The sequence below is a fragment of the Chiloscyllium plagiosum genome, chromosome 13 (genome assembly GCF_004010195.1).
Source record: "Chiloscyllium plagiosum isolate BGI_BamShark_2017 chromosome 13, ASM401019v2, whole genome shotgun sequence".
Classification (NCBI taxonomy): domain Eukaryota; kingdom Metazoa; phylum Chordata; class Chondrichthyes; order Orectolobiformes; family Hemiscylliidae; genus Chiloscyllium; species Chiloscyllium plagiosum.
The window spans coordinates 9,967,365-9,992,942 of record NC_057722.1 but is presented as its reverse complement, the minus strand read 5'-3'; the positions used below and the strand labels follow the sequence as shown (position 1 = coordinate 9,992,942).

The window sequence follows — 25,578 nt, the reverse complement described above, 5'->3', positions numbered from 1 at the left end:
GAGTCACCCGAGGCTGGAATCAGACCTGGGTCCCTGGCACTGTCAGGCAGTAGTGCTAACCACTGAGACCCCATAAAGTAAGTTAATGTCACTGGCCCGTCCAGGGATCGAACCCACAACCTTGGCATTATCCGCACCACATGCTAACCAAGTGAGCTAATTAGCTATGCCAGCAAGGGACTGAGCATTTTGACAGTGCCAAACATTTTTTCCCAATGAAGATTGCTTCTATTTAAATGATCATTTGTTATCCTCTTGAATGCCTCAATTAAACGTACCTCCATCTCCATTGACTCCATCTATACTTCCCACAGCCTCAATAACAGAAACCAACATAATCAAAGATCCCTCCCACCCCAGTTATACTCTCTTCCACCCTTTTCCCATTGGGCAGAAGATGTAAAAGTTTGAATACACGTACAAACAGATTCAAGAACAGCATCTTCCTCATTGTTATCAGAGTTTTGAATGGACCTCTCAACACTAATTCTAATCTTTCTGTTTATACCTTCTCTACCACTGTAATATTGTATTCTGCACCCTGTTCTGCTACCCTAATGCACTTTTTACCGTATGATCTGCCTGTATAACATGCAAAACAACACTTTCACTGTAACATGTGACAACAGTAAATCAAACTCAAACTCTACCTCCAATACACTTCCAGGCAGCCCATGCCCTTTGTACCAAAATATATCACAGCACATTTCTACATACTGAACTTCATCTGCCATCTATCTGCCCACTCCACTAACTTGTCAACGGCTTTTACATCCTCACTGTTTAGAATGCTCACAAGTTTTATATTGTCTGCAAACTTTGAAACTGACCTCTGCACGGCTATGATTAAAATCAAATATGTTAGGAAAAGCAAGAGCCACAATACTTATCCTTGGGGAGTTGCATTACAAAATGTCCTCCAGCCCAAAAAATACCCATGAGACATTACTCTCTTATTCTATAGTCACTTTGATATCAATGTTGCTAATGTTTCTTTTATTCCACTGGCTCTAACTTTTTTCACAATCCTATTAAGTGGTGGTCTGCCAAATGCCTTTATGAAGTTCCACATACACCACATGAACAACATCGCCCCTATTAACCTTCTCTGCAAGAAATTCCAGCAAGTTAGTTTGACACGATGCTCCCTTTTACAAATCCATGCTGGCTTTCCTGAATTGACCCACACATTTTTTCCATGTGACTGGTAATCCTATCCTCCCCCCCGCCCCATGAAGTTAAACTGACTGATCTGTGATTGCTGGGCTTATCTTTACAAGCTTTCTTGAGTGATTTTACCAGGGGTTAAAGTGAAAGCATTTATTCATTGAAGTTTTTGCTTGATGGAATGTGTGTCCTCCAACACAGGCCAGCATTGATGGGGGCTGTCAAAAGCCACCTGCACACATGAGGTTTAGTGATGCCAATATCCAGTGGCAGCAACCTCAGGCATGCCACTAAAATCACGAATATTTTACCTTCATTATCATCAGTGCTTTGTAACCTTGCACAGCCCTTCTCTTCTCCTTTCACGCCCATGCTCCTCCTTTGTATTTATTCTCAACCTCTTGTCAGTGATGTAGTTCCAGTTCTGATGAAACAACTCAATTCCTGCTCGGATCTGCTCTGCATTTCTGCAGAGATGGGGGCGATGCTTGAGTTTGTTGTCGCCCCATGTATGGGCAGTGTCATCTTTATGGCAGGCACCTGATGCTCAGTCCCTCGGCTGTGACATAGTGCTGCAGCACTCTGTTGCTGTGCATGTGGATCCACACTTGTAATGGCATTACAGTACACATTAGCACAGCTTTTAATTAGTGCATTGTTCAGTGTTAATCAGTGAGTTATGTGTATTAAAGTCCATCAACAATCAATTGTCATAGGCTCCATAAACTTATGTTGAATACACCACTCTTGGTGTGATAATGTGTTAGGTTGGTTGATTAATTGATTGGACGAACTGTTTTCACACACAAGTCAATAATCTGAGAGGTTGTGGAGCAGACTAGACTTCCTCAAAATAGTCAAAAGATAGTCTAGAACCTAACTTTTTCTTATTTTGAAGGTGTTGCATTCCAGATGCGATTCAGTGGTAAAACTACTGGATTTAAAACAAAACACACTTTGTTCATCCGTTATAGTTAAAATGCAACAAAAGAAATGTAGAATTGGAATAACTTAACTCTACTGGAAAACTTGACAGAATAACAGATACAGTAATCATTACTAATTAACTGTTCCAATATAGTAACATCCTCTCAACATGCCCTTGGCAAAAGGCAAATTCAAAACACATATAGTCTCACATGCAACTCCTGTAGCAGGCAGAGAACTCCTAGGTTTTGGCTGTAACAGAGAGAGGGGAAAATACCTCTCACTTTTTCCAGACTCCAACAGTAACTGTTCAAAGCTAAAGATCTTGGTTCTGTGGGATCTTGACCCCACCCATTCTGGCTGTTTCTATTGTTCCAACTTTTAAAAAAGAACCCAAGGTCTCACAAGCTGTTAACTTTCTTACATTCAGCTCAGCATCTCTCGTTCAATGTGTCTCTAAAATAAACCAGAACAAAATACACAGTATTTCCAATTAAAGCCACAGTATTGTCACAGAAGGCACAGATTAGAATATGAGTGAACGGCATAAGGTCCTTTAAATATAACTATAGACAGATGGTCTAAGATAAGACATCTTACTCTGAGCCCTGCAGACTCAGTCTCCAGTTCCATCTGATCAGATGTCACTATAACCATTACACTTCACAACCACCTGATGAAGGAGCAGCATTCCAAAAGCTTTCAATTAAACCTGTTGAACTATAACCTGGTGTTGTGTAATTTTTAACTTTGCACACCCCAGTCTAACACAGGCTCCTCTACATCGTGACTGTAACCTACCTCCTTCTGCAAATGCTCTATAACACTACCCAGTGCGAAGGCATAATTAACTTATGATGTTATGAAATGCTTTGGATCTCTAGAGGTCATGGAAAGCTTCATATAAGTGTAAGACTTTGATTCTTTCCATCGGAATGAGTGTCTTTCCTTTTTATGCACATCCACAGAGCAGCAGGAGACAGCAAAGGTAATGGTACCAACTGGATTTCCAAGCATGGCCAGTAGCACACCATGAACCAAATGCTATCTTAGGCAGCAAGTAGCAATGCAAAGCAGGAACAGCACAAGCTGGATTCAAGTCTGTGCCCCAATCATATTGAAGTGTAAAATCACTCATATGTCAGATACAGAAATGGATTTCTAAAGCCCTTTGCTCCCTGTGCCCATGGACCTTCGTAACATTGTTAAAGAATTTTTTTTGTCTGCTGTCAATCATTCATTAATAATTGACTTGGTGATTGGGACACATAATTGACTGATCACACGCAAAAACATTTCGAACAGTCTGGACGAATTGTTGTTCGAAATGGAAGTGGGCTCTGAGCTGTCCGTGGTGCGGAGCAGAAAGGTGGTATTGGATTCAGGGATCTGCCCAGCTCACATCTTCATAGAAGGGGGTAAGATTGTGGACATTGTGCCTGAGGGAGTCACAGCGCCACAGACAACAAATCAACAGGTAAGCCTTGCTGATATTGTGCACTTTAGATATTAACAAAACAGGAATAGGACACTGTATCATAAGAACATAAGAGCTAGGAGCAGGAGGAGGCCGTCCGGCCCTTCGAGCCTGCCCTGCCATTCAATAAGATCATGGCTGATCTTTTCAAGGACTCAGCTCCACTTACCCACCCTCTCACCGTAACCCTTAATTCCTTTACTGTTGAAAAAAAAAATATCTTAGCTTTAAAAACGTTTACTGAAGTAGTGTCAACTACTTCACTGGGCAGGGGATTCCACAGATTCACAACCCTCTGGGTGAAGAAGTTCCTTCTCAATTCAGTCCTAAATAAGCTCCCCCTAATTTTGAGGCTATTGCCTCTCAGCTAGTTTCACCTGCCAGGGAAACCTCCTCTCTAATCTATCATATCTATTCCCTTCATAATTTTATAAGACTCCCCCCTCATTCTTCTAAATTCCAATGAATATAATCCCAATTTACTCAGTCTCTCCTCATAGGCCAACCCCCTCAACTCTGGAATCAACCTAGTGAACCTCCTCTTGTGCCAGTACATCCTTTCTCAAGTAAGGAGACCAAAACTACATGCAGTACTCCAGGTGTGGCCTCACCAGCACCCTATACAGCTGCAACATAACCTCCCCGTTTTTAAGCTCAATCCCTTTAGCAATGAAGGACAAAATTCCATTTGCCTTCCTAATTACCTGTTGTACCTGCAGACCAACCTTCTGTGATTCATGCACAAGGACACCCAGGTCCCTCTGCAGAGCAGCATGCTGCAACTTTTACCATTCAAGTATTAGTCCTTTTTACTATTGCTCCTACCAAAATAGTCAACTTCACAGTTATTAATCTTGTATTCCATCTGCCAGACAATTGCCTACTCACTTAAAAAACTATATTCCTCTGCAAAGTTTCACAGTCCTCTGCACACTTTGCTCTGCCACTCATCTTAGTCATGATTTGGAGGTGCCAGTGTTTGGACTGGGGTAGACAATGTTAAAAATCACACAACACCAGGTTATAGTCCAATAGATATATTTGGAAGTATTAGCTTCCACAACATTGCTCCTTCATCAGGTAGCTGTGGAGCAAGATAATAGGACACATAATTTATAGCAATTCTGTGTCTTATGATCTTGCTCCGCAGTGACCTGATGAAGGAGCAGCGTCCGAAAGCTAGTCCTTCCAAATAAAGCTTTTGAACTATAATCTGGTGTTGTGTGATTTTTAACACATCTTAGTGTCATGTGCAAACTTTGACTCACTACACATGGTCTCTAACTCCAAATCATCTATATAATTTATGAATAATTGTGGTCCCAATACTGATCCCTGAGGTATACCACTAGTTACTGATTGCCAACCAGAATAGCACTCATTTATCGTCACTCTTTGCTTCCTGTTAACCAATCCTCGATCTATGCTAATACTTTACCCATAATGCCATGCATCTTTATCTTATGGAGCAGCCTCTTGTGCGGCATCTTATCGAGGGCCTTTTGGAAATCTAGATATCCACTGAGTCCATTGTCCACCTTGCTCATAATGTCTTCATAGAATTCCAAAAGACTGGTTAAGCAGGACCTGCCCTTCACGAACCGGTAATGCATCAGCCCAATGGGACAATTTCTATCTAGATGCCTTGCTATTTCTTCCTTGATAATAGACTCAAGCATCTTCCCCACTGCAAAGGTTAAGTAACCGGTCTATAATTCCCCATCTTTTGTCTACCTCCCTTTTTAAACAGTGCTGTCACAATTGTTGTTTTCCAATCTGCTGGAACTGCCCCAGAGAATTTTGGAAAATTACCCAAAGTGCATTTGTTATTTCACGTGCCATCTCTTTTAGTACCCTGGGATGCAATCCATCAGCGTCAGAAGACTTGTCTATCCTTAGCTCCATTAGCTTGCCCAACACTACCTCTTTTGTGATAATGATTGTTTCCAGGTCCTCACCTACCTTCATCTCTTTGTCAATTTCTGGCATGTTATTATGTCCTCCACTGTGAAGACCAATGCAAAATTCCTATTCAATGCCTCGGCCATTTCCTCATATCCCATGATTAAATCCCCTTTCTCATCCTTTAAAGAACCAACATTTACTTTAGCCACTCTTTTTCATTTTATATATTTATAGGAACTTTTGCTATCTGTCTTTATATTTTGTGTTAGTTTTTCTCATGTTCTATCTTACTTTTCTTTATAGTTCTTTTTGTAGCTTTCTGTTGGCCTTTAGAGCTTTCCCAATCTTTTAGTTTCCCATTGATCTTGGCCACTTTGTAGGCCTTCTCTTTCAAGTTGATAGCCTCCCTTATTTCCTTAGGCACCCATGGCAGATTACCCCTTTTCTTACCACCCTTCCTTTTCACTGGAATATACTTTTGCTGAGCATTTTGAAAAATCACTTTGAAAGTCCTCCACTGCTTATCAACTGTCCCACCATGAAGTCTTTGTTTCCAGTCTACTTTAGCCAAGTCCTCCCTCATCCTATTGTAGTCTCCTTTGTTTAAGCACAGGACCCTAGTATTGGATGTTATCTTCACACTCTTCATCTGTATTCTAAATTCAACCATACCGTGATCACTCCTTCCAAGAGGATCCCTATCGGCAGCTTGGAAATCTTCACATTTCCACCCAGTATTCTCCACACTCACAACTGCATGATGCCTCTTGATCAGGCGCTGGCTTTTTGTTCAGACTCCCACTTGGTTCACAAATGTCTTGCAGGCCATTAGCAAGGTTCCTTGTTCACGCCTTATACTGTAGCACCAGTTTAAATATGGGCTGCCTTCAAGGTGAGTGGGTTCTGTGAAAGAAGAGAAAGCCCTGACCACTCGGTCTTGAACGGTTAAGTGGGAAGCCTGGGTCATATTAAGGAGAGATTAACAGGCATTTTTAGGCTGCTGGGTTTTAGCAAGTGGGAAGCTACATGGACCAGTGTTGTGCCTTGCCTATTCGGAATCTATGATAGAACTTAAGGATAGCAAGGTCATTTGAGACAGCCGGGGCAGCTGCCTGTTTGTGATTTGCTCAGGGGCCCAGGAATGGGCTCTCACTCAGCATTACAAACCATGGCCTAGGGTAACACTAGTACATTTTCATTAGTGAGTTTGGAAACAGCTAGAACCTGAGGCAGCTGAAAATGTGTTGCTGGAAAAGCGCAGCAGGTCAGGCAGCATCCAGGGAACAGGAGAATCGATGTTTCGAGCATAAACCCTTCTTCAGGAATCCAGGCTTATGCCCGAAACGTCAATTCTCCTGCTCCCTGGATGCTGCCTGACCTGCTGCACTTTTCCAGCAATACATTTTCAGCTCTGATCTCCAGCATCTGCAGACCTCACTTTCTCCTCCTAGAACCTGAGGGACAATGGTGTGTGTTTTCTTGAAATACATATGAGGAAAATTACCTCATGTGTTCTTTTCTCCAGTCACTGGCTCATTTAAGTTGAAAATGGGAGCTTCTGAGCAACTGAAGAAGAAAAACAAGACCAAAGTAAGACAAACAAGGAGCAGAAGATCTGCTCTTGGACAGATCATTACTGCAGTTAATCACTTTGATGAAGGGACCAAGGAATGTAACAGAGTTATTAATGGCACAGAAGGAAAACATACTGCCCATTGAATCTATGTTGACTCTCTGTAGGCCAATCCAATCAATGCCAATCTCTATCCATGTACACCTCATTTGTTTTTTTATCTTCCAACTTGTAAGCAACATCCCAGGTCATTGGTACTTGCCGCAAATGGGTTAATGAGCAAATGTGATTGAGCTGATGTAAATGGACTTCTACAAGACTTTGATACCACATAATAAATTTGGTAGCAAATTTGGAGCTCGTGGAATAAAAGGGGCATTAGCAGTCAGATAATTAGCTGGGTGACAGGAAATGGAGACCAGTGGTTTGAACTCAAAGGAAAGTATACCATGATGTTCCCTAAGAGTTTGCTTTTCTCGATTTCTATCTTAATGATCTAAACTTGGGTGGATCCTGCACAATTGCAAAAAGTGCAGTTGGCACAAAACCTGGAAGGATTGCAAATTGTGAAGAGGAAACTGATAAACTCTTAAAACTGGATGGGAGTGGCTGGTGGCACACAGAAGTGTGAAGTGATACATTTTGGTTAGAAGAGGTAGGAGAGGCAACATAAAATAAAGGATACAGTTCCAAAGGGGAGGCAGGTGCAGAGTGACTTGGAGCTTTATGAGGACAAACCAATGAAGGTAGCAAGTCAGGCTCAGGAAATGGTTAATAAAGCATAAGGGGTTCCAGGGTTTACCAAGAGTGACATCCATGACTAAAGGAAGGCAGTTATGGCCTAATGATATTATGCCAATGACATTATTGTATTATTGCTAGACAATTAATCCAGAGACTTCGATAATGTCTGGGGAACCAGATTCAAATCCCTTTATGGCAGATGGTGGCAAGTTGAACTCAATAAACATCTGGAACCAAGAGCCTGATCATGACCATGAAACCATTGTTGATTGTCGGAAAAATCCCATTTGGCTCACTGAGGCACTGCCATTCTTACCTGGTCTGGCCTACATGTGACTCAAGACACATAGCAATGTAGGTGGCTCTTGACTACATTCTGGGTACTAAATACTGGCCTCACCAGTGACACCTTCATCCCATGAATTAATTTTAAAAAAGGTTATGGAGAACCTTCATAATGCTCTGGTTCAGACTCATCTAGGGTAATGTGTCAAGTTCTGGTCTCCATGCTTTAGGGAGAATATGAAGATGTGGAAGAGGGTGAAGAAGAGATTAATGTAAACGATTCCAGGGCGAGGCACTTCAGTAACATGGACATAGTTGAGAAGCTGAAGTTATTGTCCTCAGAGAAGAGCAGGTTAGGAGATGTTCCAGATCAGAGGGGGATTTGGATAGATATGGAGAAAATGCTGCTGATGGCAAAAGGCTGAAGATCCAGAGGACACAGATATAAGGTGATTGGCAAAAGAACCAAAGCTAACATGAGGAAAACACAGCCTGGAGTTGGGGTCTGGAATGCATCTCCTGGGGCCATGATGACAGAAAATACAATTGTAGCTTTCAAAAGGGTACCAGTTAATTATCTGAAGAGAAAACCAAAGATGTCCAAAGATGTGCAGGTAAGGTGAATTGGCCATGCTAAATTGCCCGTAGTGTTAGGTAAGGGGTAAATGTAGGGGTATGGGTGGGTTGCGCTTCGGCGGGTCGGTGTGGACTTGTTGGGCCGAAGGGCCTATTTCCACACTGTAATGTAATCTAATCTGATCTAAAACATTGCATAGCTAGTGAGTAAAGAGAAAATTATTGGAACCAACAGTGTTGTTCTTGCAATGAACCAGCATAGGTATGACAGTTTAATTGGCTTCATTCTGTGTAACAACCATTTTATGGTACTTTTATATTCAGGTTGTCCTGTGTTGTGGTTTTACTAGGTTGACACCTCACCTCTCAGTATGCCTGGTACTGCTATTGGTGTGCCCTGTGCTCTTTATTGATCCATTGGCTTGATGGTAATGATGGAATGGGTGATATACCAGGCCAAGAGATTGCAGACTGTTGTTGAATGCAATTCTGCTGCTGCACATGGCCGACAATGTCTCTTCCATGTCCAGCTTTGAGATGCTAGATCTGTTCAAAATATCAACTAGGAGAAAGTGAGCACTGCAGATGCTGGAAATCAAAGTCAAAGAGTGTGATGCTGGAAAAGCACAGCCCATCAGGCAGCATTCGAGCAGCAGGAGAGTTGACGTTTCAGGCATAAATCCTTCATTAGGAATAAGGCTTGTGGGCCAAGGGCGCAGAGAGATAAATGGGAGGAGGGTGGGGCTGGGGCCAGGGGGAAGTTGGCTGGGAAAGCGATAGGTAGATGAAGCCTTAGCCCACAAGCCTCATTCCTGATGAAGACCTTATGCCTGAAATGTCGATTCTCCTGTTCCTCAGATGTTGCCTGACCTGCTGTGCTTTTTTAGCACCACACTGTTCAAAATACCATTTAGCGTGGTGACAGTCCTTCACAACGTGAGGAAGCTATCCTTAGTAGGAAGGCAGGTACAAACAATGACTGTTTGTGGTCACCATTATTAATATTTTCATAGACAGATGCACATGTGACAAGCAGATTGGTGAGGATGAGGTCAAGTATGTTTTTACCTCATATCAGCACCCTCACCACCTGCCACAGACACAGCCTAGCAACTACTTCCTTTATGAATTAGGAAGCTTGATCAGCTGTTGTGCTACTAAGCTACTTTGGGTGGTGGACATTGAAGTGTGCCACCTAGAGTATAGTTTGTGCCCTTGTCAGTCTTTGTGATTCTTCCAACTAGTATTCAACATGGAGGCTTACAGATTCATCAACTGAGGGGTGGTGAGGAAGAAGATGATAATCAACAAGAGGTTTTCTTGTCTGTGCTTGGCCTGATGCCATGAGACATCATGGTGAGAAGTCCCAGGATAATTTACTTTTGACATAAAAGTACCACCATGTCACCATGCCTGCCACCACCAGTTTCTGAGGTATTGTGTAATCTGTAAGGTATGGCACTGTGAATACAAATATGTCAGACTTGAAAACTCTGCGTGGCAGCTCTCCCATTTTTTGGCACAGGCTCCCAGTTGTGAGTAAGGTAGACTTTGCAGTAAGGTAGGACTGAAAAGGGTGATTTGCCACTGTCATTTCTGATGCTTGGGTCAATGCTAATGAGTCCCTCTGGATTCATTCCTTTTCATAAACCATAGCAGTATGATACAACTGAGTGGCTCACAAACCCAAATGGTTATTTATGACAATGATCATAATTTGACCACCATTCAATTCAACATTTTCTAATTGAATTCAAATTTCACCACCTTTCATTAGCTTGGGTCTCTGGATTCCTAGTCCAGTAACATTGCCAATGGCTGGTGATTTGTTGTTTCTAGAGTTTTGTTATAGATGTCAGATATTTGCCTGCTGTGATCATAGTAATTCACCCGTGGTAAGTACCTTGGAATGTCCTGATACTGCCAAAGGCGTTATACAAACACAAATTTGTTCTTCTTCATTTGAATTAACCTACCAAGTCTGGAAGATAATTAGCCTGTGGAAACTAATTTCTATAATTAGTGGTTTCCACTAGCAAATCTCTTTTATTAAGCTCTTGTTAGCTGCTTGTAGTTGCTTACAGAGTCTTCATTAACAACACAGTCCAAACCTGAAGCCTCCGTTCTTAGAATTACAAAAGCAGCATATGCATGGTCCAAGATCGCCTCCAAGTCACATTCTGTCCTCACTTGTTGAAAAGTGTGGTGCTGGAAAAGCACAGCAGATCAGGCAGCAACTGAGGAGCAGGAGAGTTGATGTTTCAGGCATAAGCCCCTCACTTGGCCATACGTTACTGGTCCTTCATCATAACTGGGTCAAAATCATGAAACAAGGGCAAGTATGTACCAAACAGAGTGCAGCAGTTCAAGGAAAAGCCTCATCAACACTTTCTCAAAAAATTCCAATTAATTCCAAGCAAGCAATTATTGTGCAGAGGAACAGCGTCCATTGAAAGCCTTCAGTCAATCCTCTTTTGTTTGAAGAGAAAAGAAGTGGTTCTCTGATGTGATGATTCACCTGGATGTTACTTAGAGCCTCATGGTAAGTGCTCAGCAAATCTTTTCTCTTCTGCCTTAATGAAGGCAGTGCATCTCTGGAACATGCTGTTTCGTTCTGAAGGATTCCCTCTTGTTGTGTGCAATTATCATAATGACAGATGAGAACCCAATGTACTATGGGCAACTTCCAGTTTTAATTACAAAACATGTTGTTTTAAAGGGGGATTGCTGCAGACAAAAAAGGACAGTGGATGTAAGTTCAATGCTGTCTGGCAAATACCTGTATAAGACCCATGGGATGGGTGTGGAAAGCCTCAAGGAAACTTCAAACAGACAAAAATACTTAACAGGAAAAGATAACAAGGGGGATGGCTATCTTCTGCCTTTCAGTAAAAGTCCACTTCTTTGCAGACTTTTTTTGTATTTTGTCCTTCCAAGAATATACAACAAAAGGCATTAAAAACCAACTGCAACACTGCTGTATGCGAGCTATTGAGAGGGGTGCTGCAGGAAGAAGGTGTGTCAGTGAACTAAGACATTCAAGTGTACCAGCCTGGATTCACACACGAGTGTGATGAGAAGGTCACAGACAAAGAACCACCCACTAGATACCACGGTGTTGCAAGTAAAAGGATTCTCCCACTCTGAGCGTGACCAGAGAGCCACCATTAAAAGGTAAAAGGATTTCAACTGGCAAGCAAAAGGCAAGAATTCCAAATCAACTGCTTAACTAGCAACTTTCTACTGTCTGCTCTTCACAAATGATCCCGAGAAACTGATCGATAAATCTTTTAACTTTAATCTTCTTTAGCATTAAATTCTTATTTGTAATCTGTGTGTATGCATATATTGTTACTAATCCACTTCCGCCTACTTGATTTTAACTTTACTGCGAATCTTCTTCCAAGGATGCCTACCTTGAAGAAGTTCTCCTCCTCTCTCTACAAGGATCTCAGTGAGACTCTCTCTCACTGCAACCCCCACAGTTGTCTCCTCTGCCCTGAAACTCTTCAGCCTCATTCCTGATGAAGGGCCTTTTGCCCAAAACATTGATTCTCCTGCTCATTGGATGCTGCCTGACCTGCTGTGCTTTTCCAGCACCATTCTAATCTTGACTATGTTACTTTTCATGTTTAGTCATTAATGAACACATTTGCTTGTTAACTCAAGAAAACCTAGTTAAATTGGCTCTTTTTAAACCATAAATTCACTTTGTCTGAGGGAAGGGCATCCATAAGGAAAAGGATCCTTTTCAAATTAACCTTGTTGTGACAAACCGAGGTGACAGGTAAATACGGAAGAGAAGCTCATTCAACACTCTTTACCCAGGAGCTTAACGATTTGGGGTATCCAGCTAAATCACAAAGGGATTCTGGTTGTATCAAAAGGTATTAGCATTATTTTATTTAGCATTGGGGGATATGCGCCAGAAGCAGGCAGTGGGACTAGTTTAGTTTGGAATTATTTTCGGCATGGACCGGTTGGACTGAAGGGTCTGTTTCTGCGCTGTATGATTCCATGACTCTATGTGTCGATTCCTTCAATCATCTGACCATTTTCTGTCACTCTTGAACATACAACTTGGCTTTATCCTAACCTTTTTAAAACATACACAGAATCTAGTTTAACAAGTACCATCCACAGAGTGTTAAGGAGCTGAAGTTACCCACAATGCACTGGGTACAAAAGGAAGCGTTGTCACCCCCAGTGACAGCAAACATGGCTGGTGATACATTTGGCTTTATGCAGATCTTTAATACCAAGAAAAGCAGCGGGTCAACTTGACATTACCTGATGTGGCACCTACCTAAGTTTATATAACCTGGGCTACAAACATTAACATGGCAAAGCTGTGCAACCTGTGGAGGCATTAATTGGACAAGTATTTCAGGGTTTGATGCAACATTGCTCATCTGCTATTTTAATTGCAGTCGCTAATCCCTCCATTTCAAAATTGGATGGTGCTTTAACTAAGTTAATGCTGATGCAACATGTATTAAGATGTTGCTGAGTCATCGTCTACTCACATCAGCAGTGGCAACTTCAAAACCATTGAATATTTTTTGCCAGTTTTATTTAAACCTTTGCCAAGGATGGTAAGAGCTCTCTGTCTGACACAGACTGCCCAGGCAAGTGCAGCACAGGTTCAAGAGCACAGCTTCTTCTACAGGGAGGAGAAAATGAGGATTGTAGATGCTGGAGATCAGAGTCAAGAGTGTGGTGCTGGAAAAGCACAGCAGGTCAAGCAGTATCCGAGGAGCAGGAGAACCAACTTTTAGGGCATAAGCCCTTCATCAGGAATCAAATGATAAAGGGCTTATGCCTGAAATGTCGACTTCCTTGCTCCTCGGATGCTGACTGACCTGCTGTGCTTTTCCAACACCACATTCTCGACAGCTTCTTCTGTACTTTTCCATCAAACCTTTCTCACTCAAGTACAGCTCAGCTTAAAAACAGAGGAAAGCTACCTTTACACTACTTTATCAAAAACTCCCTCAATTGTCAATTGTTCAGTCATGGGTGTTAGTATTACTTTAAGTGACTTCCTAAATTTTCCCATAATTGATTTCAGTCCCTGGAAATTCAGTGGGTTAAAATTTTAACACACTAATTGCCTAATTGTCTGATTTAACCAACTAGCCACTATGTAAACAAGACCTCTTGAAGTGTACAGCACTGGCCCAATCCTATGCCTAGGTCACAACACATCTTGACAGAATGATTGACCACTTCCCTCTGCTGATATCCTGTGCGGTTAGTGTATTAGATTTCCAATTTCTTACCACAACACAGACTGGTGCAGGACGTATGTGGAAATGTTTAAGAATTGCTTGAGTTCACTTCAGTCACAATCAATACAACAATTTTGTTCACCCTGTTATTCTATGTTAGACTCAAACCCAGGTGATAAGGAATTCAACATAACACTGTCCTTCCACATTTAAGTGGCTGAAACCTTTTCCCACAGCTGAAGCCTATACAAACAATATTTGTACTGGTGACCCAGTGATGGGTCTAATGATTGACTGTGTTCTTCCCAGGTAGTGTTTGCCTGTGTTAATCTCTGTTAATCATTGACTTGGTGCAGATTCTGGATGTTGGAGACCTCGTGGTGATGCCTGGTGTGGTGGACAGTCACGTCCATGTTAATGAACCGGGACGCACCAATTGGGAAGGCTATTGGACAGCGACAAGAGCAGCAGCAGCAGGTGGAATAACAACTATTGCTGACATGCCACTGTAAGGAACCATAATGCAAATGTTTCACTCAGTATATCAGGAAGTCCTTTCGTGTGTTAGTGTGCCAACCTGATGTTTGAACTCCAAGAATGCATTAGTGTCACATTAGTACCTGAACCCCGATTAGTTTTTTAGTGAATCAGACTGGTAAGTTAGGGTTAATGCTAGGTATCAGTACCTGAACCCTAAAGTATGTTAGCTTTGTTAGACTTGTGCCTGAACCCTGCTAATAAGTTAGTGTGTCAGACTGGTATGTTCACCCCAATAGTACGTCAGTCTGTTGGACTAGTTTCTGAACATCTATGGTGTGGTATTGCGTCAGACAAGTATTTGAACCTTTACATTGTGTTAGTGTGTCAGCCTGTTAGCTGAATCCCTCCAGTGTGTTAATGGGTCAGACAGGAGTGTGAACCCCTTTGATGCATTAACATGGCAGGGTCGAGCCAAAACACCTGTATTGTGGTAGCGTGTCAGACTGATGTTTAAAAATCCATAGTTTATTAGAGCATCAGATTAATGCCAGAACCTTTATAGTTTGTCAGTCTGCTGTGTGAGCCACTAAAATGTATTAGTATGCCAAACTGATTTGTCAAATCCAGTGGTGTGTTGTGTGTAAGACTGGTACCTGAATATCTGTCCTGTTTAGTGTGTCAGAGAGATGTCTAAACACCTGTATGTGTCAACTGTTGCCTAAACCTCTGTAGTGTGCCACACTGATCTATCAACCCCAACAGTACCCTGTTGTCTGAATCCATATCATGTGTTAGTGTGTCAAACTAAAGTGTGAACATCAACAGTGCATTTGTGTGTTAACCTGGTGTGTGGACCTATATAGTGTGTTTGTGTGCAGGAATGGTACCTATATCTCTGTCAGTCAGATGGACTAGAGTCTGAACACCTATGATGTGTACTGTGTCAGACAAGCGTGTGAACTTCTATGATGTATTAATGTATCAGCTCAATAGTGTTAGTGTTTCCAACTGGTGCCTGAACTCCAACTGTGTGAGAGCATGTTAGACAAGTACACATATCCCGATAGTGTGTCAGGGTGTGAACAAGTATGTGAACCCCGTTTGTGTGTCAGTGTGTCGGCCTGTTTTCCGAATCCCTATAATGTGTTAGACTGGTGTCTAAACCGCTCATCTGCCAGTGTGTCAGATTTCTCTTTGAATTGCTGCAATGTCAAAATGGTTAAGTTATTGCACCAATGATCCAGGGATATGTGTTCAGATCTCAACACCACAGTTGGCATTTTTCAGTTGACTTCACTTTATAATTCCAGAAAAAGAAAGCTGGTGCCTGGAATGGTGACCTCAAAACTATCTGAATGTTATAAAAGGACAACTTATTGATGAAATTTACCATTCTTCTTGAGACTGGCTCACTGATGACTCCAAATCCACAGCCATCTGGTTGATTCTTAACGGCTTTTTGAAATGCCCTGGCAGAACACTTAGTTGCAAGTCCACAGTAAAGCTGCTATAATAAAGCCAAACAGCATCAACATTGGGTATCAGAAACGACAAAGACAGCCCGTTTACTTGAACCCTGCAAAGCTCACTTGCTAAACTTCTGTAGACTTGTGCCAAAACTGGAAGGCCTGTCCTATGGGCTTGTCTAGAAAACAAAAACTGACAGTCATAATCATGGAATCATACCATCCAATGTCTCAGACATCACCATCCACCGGGCATGTCCTATCCAACAGAGGCGTTAGCACCGTGGTGTATGATTGAAAGGGAATTACTCTGGGAGTGCTCAACTTTGATTCCAGACCCCATGAAGTCTCATGTTATCAGGTCACAGAAGGACAGGAAAACCCCCTGCTACTTACTACCTAATGCCCTCAAACTGCTGATGAATCAGCACTCCTCCCTGCTGAAAACCCGTTGGAATTAGCATTGAGTTGGAAATGGCAAGAGCGCAAAATGTAGTCTGAATGTGAGGCTTCAATGCCCATCACAAAATATGACCCGATAGCCCCAAATCTGACCCAAGTCAGACAGGCTCTGAATAACATATCAGGCAGGCTATGCCTACAGTTGAGAAGAAGTTAGTGGGAAAACTGACAAAGGGTCAGTTAGACTCGAAATGTCAGTTCTTCTCTCTCCTTACAGATGCTGCCAGACCTGCTGAGATTTTCCAGCATTTTCTCTTTTGGTTTCAGATTCCAGCATCCAGCATCAGGTCCTTCTGTGACCTGATAACATGAGTCTTCATGGGGTCTGGAATCAAAGTTGAGCACTCCCAGAGTAATTCCCTTTCAATCATACACCACGGTGCTAACGCCTCTGTTGGGTCTGTCCTGCTGGTGGATAGGACATGCCTGGTGGATGGTGATGTCTGAGACATTGGATGGTATGATTCCATGATTATGACTGTCAGTTTTTTTTTTCTAGGAGGTCCTTAGGGTAGCATGTTAGGAAAATCCCTACTTGTCCTCATCAATCTGCGTTTCACAAATGCATGATATATCCATGATATTATTCATAGGAGTAACCATCACAAAATCCTTGTGGAGACACAATTCTGTCCTACTTTGAGGATACCCTTTATCCAATTGTGTGACACTACCACAGTGCTGAACAGAACAGATCTAACAACTGTTAGCCATCCATGAAGAATTGTGGGCCATCAGCAGCTGCAAATTGTATTCAATTACAATCTGTCACCTCATAGGTCAGTACACCTTTAGTTTATAATTACTGTACCATTAGGCCAGAATATTAACCTTGGTTCAATGAACAGTTGAAGAGCTAAACCAGCCAATCTGGGCAACGCTGACCTGCAGGACTACTTGCATGTTAAGCTGTAAAATCAGCATACTATAGACATTGCTAAGAAGTCTATTGCCAACAGATCACTTCAAACTATACAGCCCTGCCACATCCAGTGTCCTGAATGAAGAAAAGTGCTTGAAGGTGTCGACAACAGTGTTATCAAGTAATATTTATACAGCAAAAACCTGTTCATTGATGCTCAGTTTGGGTTCCTCAAGGGCCAGACGTCATTGCAGCCTTTGTCCAGTTTGGAAAGAAAGAGCTGAATTCCAAATGTGAGGTGAGATGACTGCCTTTGACATCAAGGCAGCTTTTGAGCAAATGTGGCATCAAGGTGTCCCAGCAACATTGAAGTCAATGGGCATCAGGGAAAAACTCTGGCTGGAGTAATTTCTAACACAAAAAAAGATGGACTGTGGTTATTTGGAGGTTTATCTCCACTCCAGGAGGTCCTTAGGGTAGCATGTTAGGCTCAACCATCTTCAGCTGCTTTATCAATGACCTTCCCTCCATCATGAAGTCAAATGTGGACATGTTTGCTGATGATTCCTCGATGTTCTGATCCATTTCCATTTCCATTTCCTCAGATTCCTTGGGTTCAAGTGCGGAAAGACCTGAATAAACTTCAGACCTTAACTGACAAGTGACAATTAATATTTTAATCAAACTAATGCCTGATAATGTCACAACTTACAACAACAGGGAGTCTAACCATATCCGATTGAGACTAAAATCTCCAGTGAGGGGTTACCATTGACCAAACGTTTAATGGGACCAACACAAAAATATTGTGGCTATAAGAGCAGATCAAATGCTGGTAATTAAGTGTCAAGTAGCTCGTCTAACTCACCAAAGAATTCCACCATCTACAAGGTACAAGTCAGGAATGCGCTGAAAAACTTTTTACTTGGCTGGATAACAAAGAGAAGTTCCAACCACAGACAAGAATCTCAACTCCATTCGGGATAAAACAGCCTGCCTGACTGCATGCTAATCACCACCTTTAATGTTCACTCCCTTCAATACTGGTGCACGTTGGCAACAGTATCATACACAAGATGTACTGCAGCAACTTGCCAAACTTCTTTCAACAGTAAGTATGTGATGATCTCTGACATTCAAAAGGACAAGGACCATTGGAACACAAGTTCCTCTTCTTGATTTGGAAATACATCATTATTCCTCCAGGGTCACTGTCCCACTCCCTCCAGAACAGTACTGTGGATGAACTTTCACCATATAGAGCTTTAAGAAAGCAACTCAACATTAATTTCCCAAGTCCAATAGATGCTGGTTTTAACAGTGATACACGTCCTCTGAATAAATTTTAAAAACACCCATACTGTGCCAGTGCATAGATTTGTGTCCAAACTCTAATAACATGTTATTATGATAGATTTGTGTTCAAGTTAATCAAACTGAATCTCTGTTTACTTTCATGTGCAGGAACAGCATCCCACCAACAACTACGTTAGAAAACTTCCAAACAAAACTGCATGCAGCTAGAGACAAGTGTTTTGTTGATACTGTGTTTTGGGGAGGCATTGTCCCAGGCAACCAGGTGACCCTTTTAAAAAGTATTAAACCTTCACTATGAACAGATTAATCTGACTGCATTGTTTTGGTTGTCTTCATATCATAATTCATGCATTTTAATTTGTCACCAAATAGCAGCATTGACTAACTGAGCATGTCAAGAGCCACTGAAGTGATGAGGGAAAATGAACTTGTAAGTGTGAAATTTGGGGACAGAACTCCATATCCCAAACTTCCAGCTATTTGAACGTGGGAAAGTGAATTTCTGCTCCCACTTCCTCAATTTGCACCTGTGTTGATGGAGATTCTCAGCAAGCAGTGGGATTAAGGGGGACTGGATAGGAGGGGTGGCTGGTTTAGAAGCCACAATTACAAGACTCTAGGCCTATGTACCTTGCAGGAATTTCCAGTGTCTCTCGTTCAATGTTTGACTGAGCCTTGATTCTGATTTAAATTGGAATGCTCACTATCGTGGTGAAACATCAATGCCATTGCCCAATTGAGCTTCTTCTGCCCTTTAAGTAATCAGAGTCTGGGGCAAAAAGAAACCCTGCCAAAACAGACATCAGGCTAAAAGTAAGAGGTAAACCATTTGGGACTGAGATGTGGAAGAATTTCTTCACCCAGAGAGTTGTGAACCTGTGCAATTCAGAAAGCTGTTGGGGCCAGTTCGTTAGATATATTCAAGAGGGAGCTGGATGTGGCATTTACAACTAAAGGGATTAAGGGGTACGGAGAGAAAGTGGGAATGGGATACTGAAATTGTATGATCGTACTGAATGGTGGTGCAGGCTCGAAGGGCCAAATGGCTTACCTCTGCACCTATTTTCTATGTTTTTCTGTGACTCAAAAGTAAAGTTTAAACTGAAGGCTGTGCCTGTCACCAGTCAGATAACTGGATAACACATTACATACATTAACCCCTCTCCTTTATTCCTAGTCTGCACTGCGCCCCATGATTAAGGCGGGGGTCCCAGGCTTCAAGTGTTTCCTCATTCACAGTGGAGTGGACGAATTCCCTCCTGTTACTGAAGCAGATCTGCAGCCAGCACTGGCTCAACTGAAGGGCACAGGCCGGGTGTTACTGGTAAATATACAAATTCTCTATCTCTCTCCTTCTATCAGTGGTTAGCACTGCTGCCTCACAGCGCCAGAGACCCGGGTTCATTTCCCGCCTCGGCGACTGACTGTGTGGAGTTTGCACATTCTCCCCGTGTCTGCGTGGGTTTCCTCCGGGTGCTCCGGTTTCCTCCCACAGTCCAAAGATGTGCAGGTTAGATGAATTGGCCATGCTAAATTGCCCGTAGTGTTAGGTGAAGGGGTAAATGTAGGGGTATGGGTGGGTTGCGCTTCGGCGGGGCGGTGTGGACTTGTTGGGCCGAAGGGCCTGTTTCCACACTGTAAGTAATCTAAAAAAAAAATTAAATATACACACCACAGCCAAGCTGCGACTCTAAACAATAAAGGTCAACAGTCAAGTGTTCTGCTTGTGATAAAACTATGGACTGGGCTGACTGGTAAGTTATTCTAACAATACGTATGATATGGCAGAGCCGGTGTTGGACTGGGGTGGACAAAGTTAAAAGTAATATTAAAAAGTCAAAAACCACACAACACCAGGTTATAATCTAACAGGTTTAACTGGAAGTTCTGGCTTTCACAGCACTGCTCCTTCATCAGTCCTACATGAAGGCAACCTATGGGCATACAGATCCAGTATTAAGCTTTGTCACTGTGAAACCCTTAGATAGGCAGCACTGAAGCAACGAGCCAGGAATTCTAACCCTTGTGTGAAATCAAGGGCCCTAAAAGTCTTTATTTCCAGAGGTCAGGCTGCATTTTCAGCTCTCGACGTTTGACTAAGGATTTGTTGAATAGAATCCTATTTGCCGTTTATGACTCCACCAGCTTGTCATTTCTGTTAATTCACTTTATTCACAGACATTGGGGACACAAATGAAAAACCTGGCCAGCCACTGTATTCTGAACCACCCTGCTGTAAAACTGAGTGAAGGAAAAGCTCCCAGCTTCTCCTCTCTGAGCACTCGATATTGGGTAATGATCTCAGCTAGGTCCAGCCAGAAGCTTGCAGGCTGCAACTTCAGAAATTTAAACCCATAATCTATGTATGAACTTCTATGCTCATTCTCTCAAACATTACCAAGAATTACTTAGTCATCCTTTTCAGTTCTGCATTTGAAGTCTTATAATGTATAAACCTCACTGGTAGATTAGTCTGTGAACCAGGATGATGTGGTTCAAACACAGACTTTCCCAATTGATAGTAAAACCAAATGTGCCCCATTCTTTATTTTCTGATTACAGCATATAACTATCACTTTATTCAATGCAATGAGATACGCCTCCTCAACTGAAACCTTACTTTAAAAGGGGCTCATTGGTTAATCTCACTATATTATAACAGACTCCATCAGCGTTTTACAGGTCTGGGGATTGGTTGATGGGCTAGTGTATAAGATATTTTCAGGATTTAGCCTATTTTTATCTGACCCTACCTACCATTAGGGGTAATAAACTGGAAAGTCATCCAAGTAGTGGCATTGCATAAGCACGAAATAGTTAACTGAATATGCATTGTTTTGTCAGTTTCATGCAGAGAGAGAGTTGGAACATGTGACCCCTCCATTAAACAGTAAGTACAAGAAATGAAAGCACAATGAGAAAGAGGTGTGCAAAAATCAAGCTACCAGTCATATATCCTGAAAATGTTTTTGTCCAATTGTTGGATTGTTTAGAACTTGTTTTATTTTAAGAGAGATATCAAATGTAATTACTTGCAAGAATAATAATGTATAAATGGGCTTAGAGCTGGCAACCAGCACTATTAGATGCCCATTCCCATTTCCAGATGCACCATTCAGAAGGTGGATGAGGCCCTGGCCGTATTCTCAAGTGTTCTAGCCTAATGGATTCTTCCTGATGACCTGGCCAAAATGTATCCCTCCAGCAGCATGGGCTGCAGTAATCATCAACATGACCAACGATCAACATAAACTAACATGAACTGTGCACACCATGTGGACCATGCATTGTATACAGCAACCTGGGCCAGGTTGAATATACACAATGTGAGCTATGTAGAAATGCACCAACATGGATCATGCATAATATATACAAGAGCCATGTACAACACACACCAATGTGAGCAATGTCGAATGCACATCAACATGTGTTAGGATAACATTTATTGCCCAGTCCTAACCACCTTTGAGAAAGTGGTGAACTGCCAGTGGTCAACTGAGCAGACTACAATCCTGTGTACTAGATTATCCCTGTCTCTGATTCACTCTTTACTAGTCTCATTGTTCTCCATTTCTTTTTCTATATGTCACACGTGACTCTATCCCTTTGTTCCTCAGACCCCCGCGATTACACAACATTTCTGATGAGCCGACCCGATGAGATGGAGGTGGAAGCTATTCGAATAGTCATTAAACTTTGCCTCCAGTATCGGTAAGGAATTTATTTAACTACAAAGAAAGCCCGATCACTGCACTGAAAAATAACCCTCTGAAATACTGAAAGGTTTAGAGGGATATGGTCCAGGAGCAGGCAGGTAGGACTAGTTTAGTGTGGGATTATATTTGGCATGGACTGGTTGATCCGAAAGGTCTGTTTCTGTGCTGGGATGACTCTATGTCCGGAATCTACTGGGAGAGAAATGTTGCCTGTATCAATAATTTTTCTGATGGTTGCAAAAGTTTTTCAAAGCACATGACTAAATAGAACAACTGGAGCGGGGTAAGTGAGTACAGAACAACCTCGATTATCTGAACGAGACGGGTGGGGTGTATTTTGTTCGGGTAACTGATTGTTCAGATAACTGATCTGATCGTAAACAAAGGAAGCCATACTGAACATAATTACGGAAAAAAGCATATTTACAGAGTTTTTATTTAATTCATAGAGTCATAGAGATGTACAGCATGGAAACAGACCCTTCGGTCCAACCCATCCATGCTGACCAGATATCCCAACCCAATCTAGTCCCACCTGCCAGCACCCAGCCTATATCCCTCCAAAACCTTCCTATTCATATACCCATCCAAATTCCTTTTAAGTGTTGCAATTGTACCAGCCTCCACCACATCCTCTGGCAGCTCATTCCATACACGTACCACCCTCTGCGTGAAAAAGATGCCCTTTAGGTCCCTTTTATATTTTTCCCCTCTCACCCTAAACCTATGCCCTCTAGTTCTGGACTTCCCCCACCCCAGGGAAAAGACTTTGTCTATTTATCTTATCCATGCCCCTCATAATTTTGTAAACCTCTATAAGGTCACCCCTCAACCTCTGACGATCCAGGGAAAACAGCCCCAGCCTGTTTAGTCTCTCCCCAAAGCTCAAGTCCTCCAACCCTGGCAACATCCTTGTAAATCTTTTCTGAACTCTTTCAAGTTTCATAACATCTTTCCAATAGGAAGGAGACCAGAATTGTGTACAAATACCGGATATTGCTTGATATTTCACAAATCAAATCACTCTTTGTCTAAATAAAATTCACTGAGGTGAAAAGCCGCAGTCAATAGCTTCATCAATGGGGACTAGAGGAGGTATCGATATCTGTCGGTGTCCGTACTTTCCCACTGTTCTTCCGTGACCGTACTGTTCAGTACAGGTAATCTGAATTCACTTTTAATCATTGTAAACAAAAGTCAGTAACACCTCTTTGATGTAATGTTTTCACAGGACCTTGAGATCTTGTTTGGATAATCCAAACTTCGGATAATTGATCTTCAAATAATCGAGATTGTTCTGTATTTATGTAACTGGAAAGGAAATTGGAGTGAAATAAAGAGGGGGTAGCTGTGTACTTATCAAATTAACATTGTATTGAACTATATATGTTCATATTGAGCAGGGATACTACTGTTTTGCTTTCACCTTCATTTATTCATATATGGCCTGGACAATGTAATGCCTCTAAAGAGCATTAGTGAACCCTTTGATTTTTCGTAAAAACTCAATGTTCACAGTCACCATTTCCAGATTTTTAAAAAAAATTAATTGAATGTAAATTCCACTAGTTGCCACAGTGAGCTTTGAACCAAGTTCTCACAGTATTAACCTGGGTCACTGCATTATTTGCCCAGTAACATTACCACACTCTCTCTATCCTACATAGGATACTACCCACCAAATGAAATAAACAAACTAAAGTTTCCTTCTTCCCATTTTTTGTTCGGAACACAACTGATTGAACCAAATACATATCCTAACCAAAAACAACCCAAAGAACGCTGCAAATCAGAAACAAAAACAGAAGTTGCTTGGAAAACTCAGTGAGTCAGGCAGCATCTCGGTAGAGAAAACAGAGTTAACGTTTTTGGCCCATTCTTAAGGAGGATCTTTCAACCCTCTGTTTTCACTCCATTGATTGGTTAGCACTGCTGCCTCACAGCACCAGGGACCTGGGTTCAATTCCAGCTTTGGGCAACTGTCTGTGTGGAGTCTGCACATTCTCCTTGAGTCTGTGTGGATTTCCTCATACAATCCAAAGATGTGCAGGGTAGATGAACTGGCTATGCTAAATTGCCCATAGTGTTCTGGATGCATTGGGTAGGGGAATGGGTCTGGGTGCATTATCCCTGGGAGGGTTGGTATGGACTTGTTACACTGAAGGGCCTGTTTCCACATTGTAGGGATTCTAGATGCAGCCTGTCCTGCTGAGTTTTTCCAGCAATTTGTAATTTTGTTTCCAGTTGTGAATATGAGTCTAGAAAAGCTCCAGCTGCATTTTATGATCTGTATTAATCCAAAATAGGTCTGTGCTATGCTCCCTGTGAAAGTCTCCCAAGAATGCATCAGAATCTGAGTTATTCACTGCATACAGGATGTGTGTGCACCAGCCTATGGGAACTAAATGCTAATTCGTCAACTCCTCACTTGACCCAGACAAATCACCAGGTTGATGCATATGAGATGGCTCTGACTTCATCATCCCTGGGCTGTGTTTAAATTTGTGGTTGAGCACTTCCCTAAATTACTGCTGCCCCCCCCACCCCAATTTCCCTATGAAAGAGATATCCCAATGCCCCATTCTCATGAACCCCCTTGCCCAGAGCCAGTTGAAAGGTCAGCATCCATTCTCAAGTTTCCAAGAAGTCACAGTTGAAGCATATCTTTCAGCATCTGTTTGGCTTGTCAGTAAAAGAATGCTCCAGTTGGAAGCCACATTTGCTTTCTCTGTTCCAGGGTTCACTGTCATATTGTCCATCTTTCCACTGCGGAAGCCCTACCCATCATAAATGAAGCCCGTAGAGCAGGGGCTATGCTTACTGTTGAAACCACTCATCATTATCTCTCACTGGCTGCTGAAGACATACTAAACGGTGCCACACACTACAAGTGTTGTCCTCCAATTAGGACAAGAAGCAATCAGGTATGGATTCCTCATTTAATTCAATTATTCCAAATGTAAAGTGTTTCAAAACAAAGATGACATGGAGTTTAAACCACAAAGTCCAGGGGAGGGATTTGATTGTCAAACTCCCTGTGCCCAAAGTGGACCCTGATACCAAGATTTCCTTCTTGACCTGCATGTTTTCCAAAGTTACAAATATCTGAATTGGGAATTGTGTCAGCATCCACTGTGTCTGCAAATGAGAGGTTTATAAAATCATAAGGGGCATGGATAGGATGAACAGACAAAGTATTTTCCCTGGGGTCGGGGAGTCCAGAACTAGAGGGGCATAGGTTTAGGGCGAGAGGGGAAAGATATAAAAGAAACCTAAGGGGCAACTTTTTCACGCAGAGGGTGGTACGTGTATGGAGTGAGCTGCCAGAGGAAGTGCTGGAGGCTGGTACAATTCCAACATTTAAAAGGCAGTTGGATGGGCCAGGTGCTG

At 42.1% G+C, this 25,578-nt stretch overlaps 1 protein-coding gene across 3 annotated transcripts in view; it reads left to right on the top strand.

Moving 5' to 3' along the window:
* Window positions 1-3,382: 3,382 nt before the first annotated feature.
* Window positions 3,383-25,578, top strand: part of zgc:103559 (Allantoinase, mitochondrial) — a 43,457-nt gene continuing 21,261 nt past the window's right edge. The window contains exons 1-7 of one of the 3 annotated variants that reach the window (XM_043701808.1): window positions 3,383-3,571; window positions 14,242-14,393; window positions 18,620-18,734; window positions 19,650-19,796; window positions 21,317-21,362; window positions 22,090-22,183; window positions 24,926-25,112. In XM_043701808.1, coding sequence (XP_043557743.1) covers window positions 3,422-3,571; window positions 14,242-14,393; window positions 18,620-18,734; window positions 19,650-19,796; window positions 21,317-21,362; window positions 22,090-22,183; window positions 24,926-25,112 — 891 coding nt within the window. In that variant the 5' untranslated portion in view covers window positions 3,383-3,421. Of the gene's footprint in view, window positions 3,572-13,595; window positions 13,908-14,241; window positions 14,394-18,619; window positions 18,735-19,649; window positions 19,797-21,316; window positions 21,363-22,089; window positions 22,184-24,925; window positions 25,113-25,578 lie in introns of those variants that run through there. The other 2 variants (XR_006313352.1, XM_043701807.1) reach the window with 2 other exon arrangements.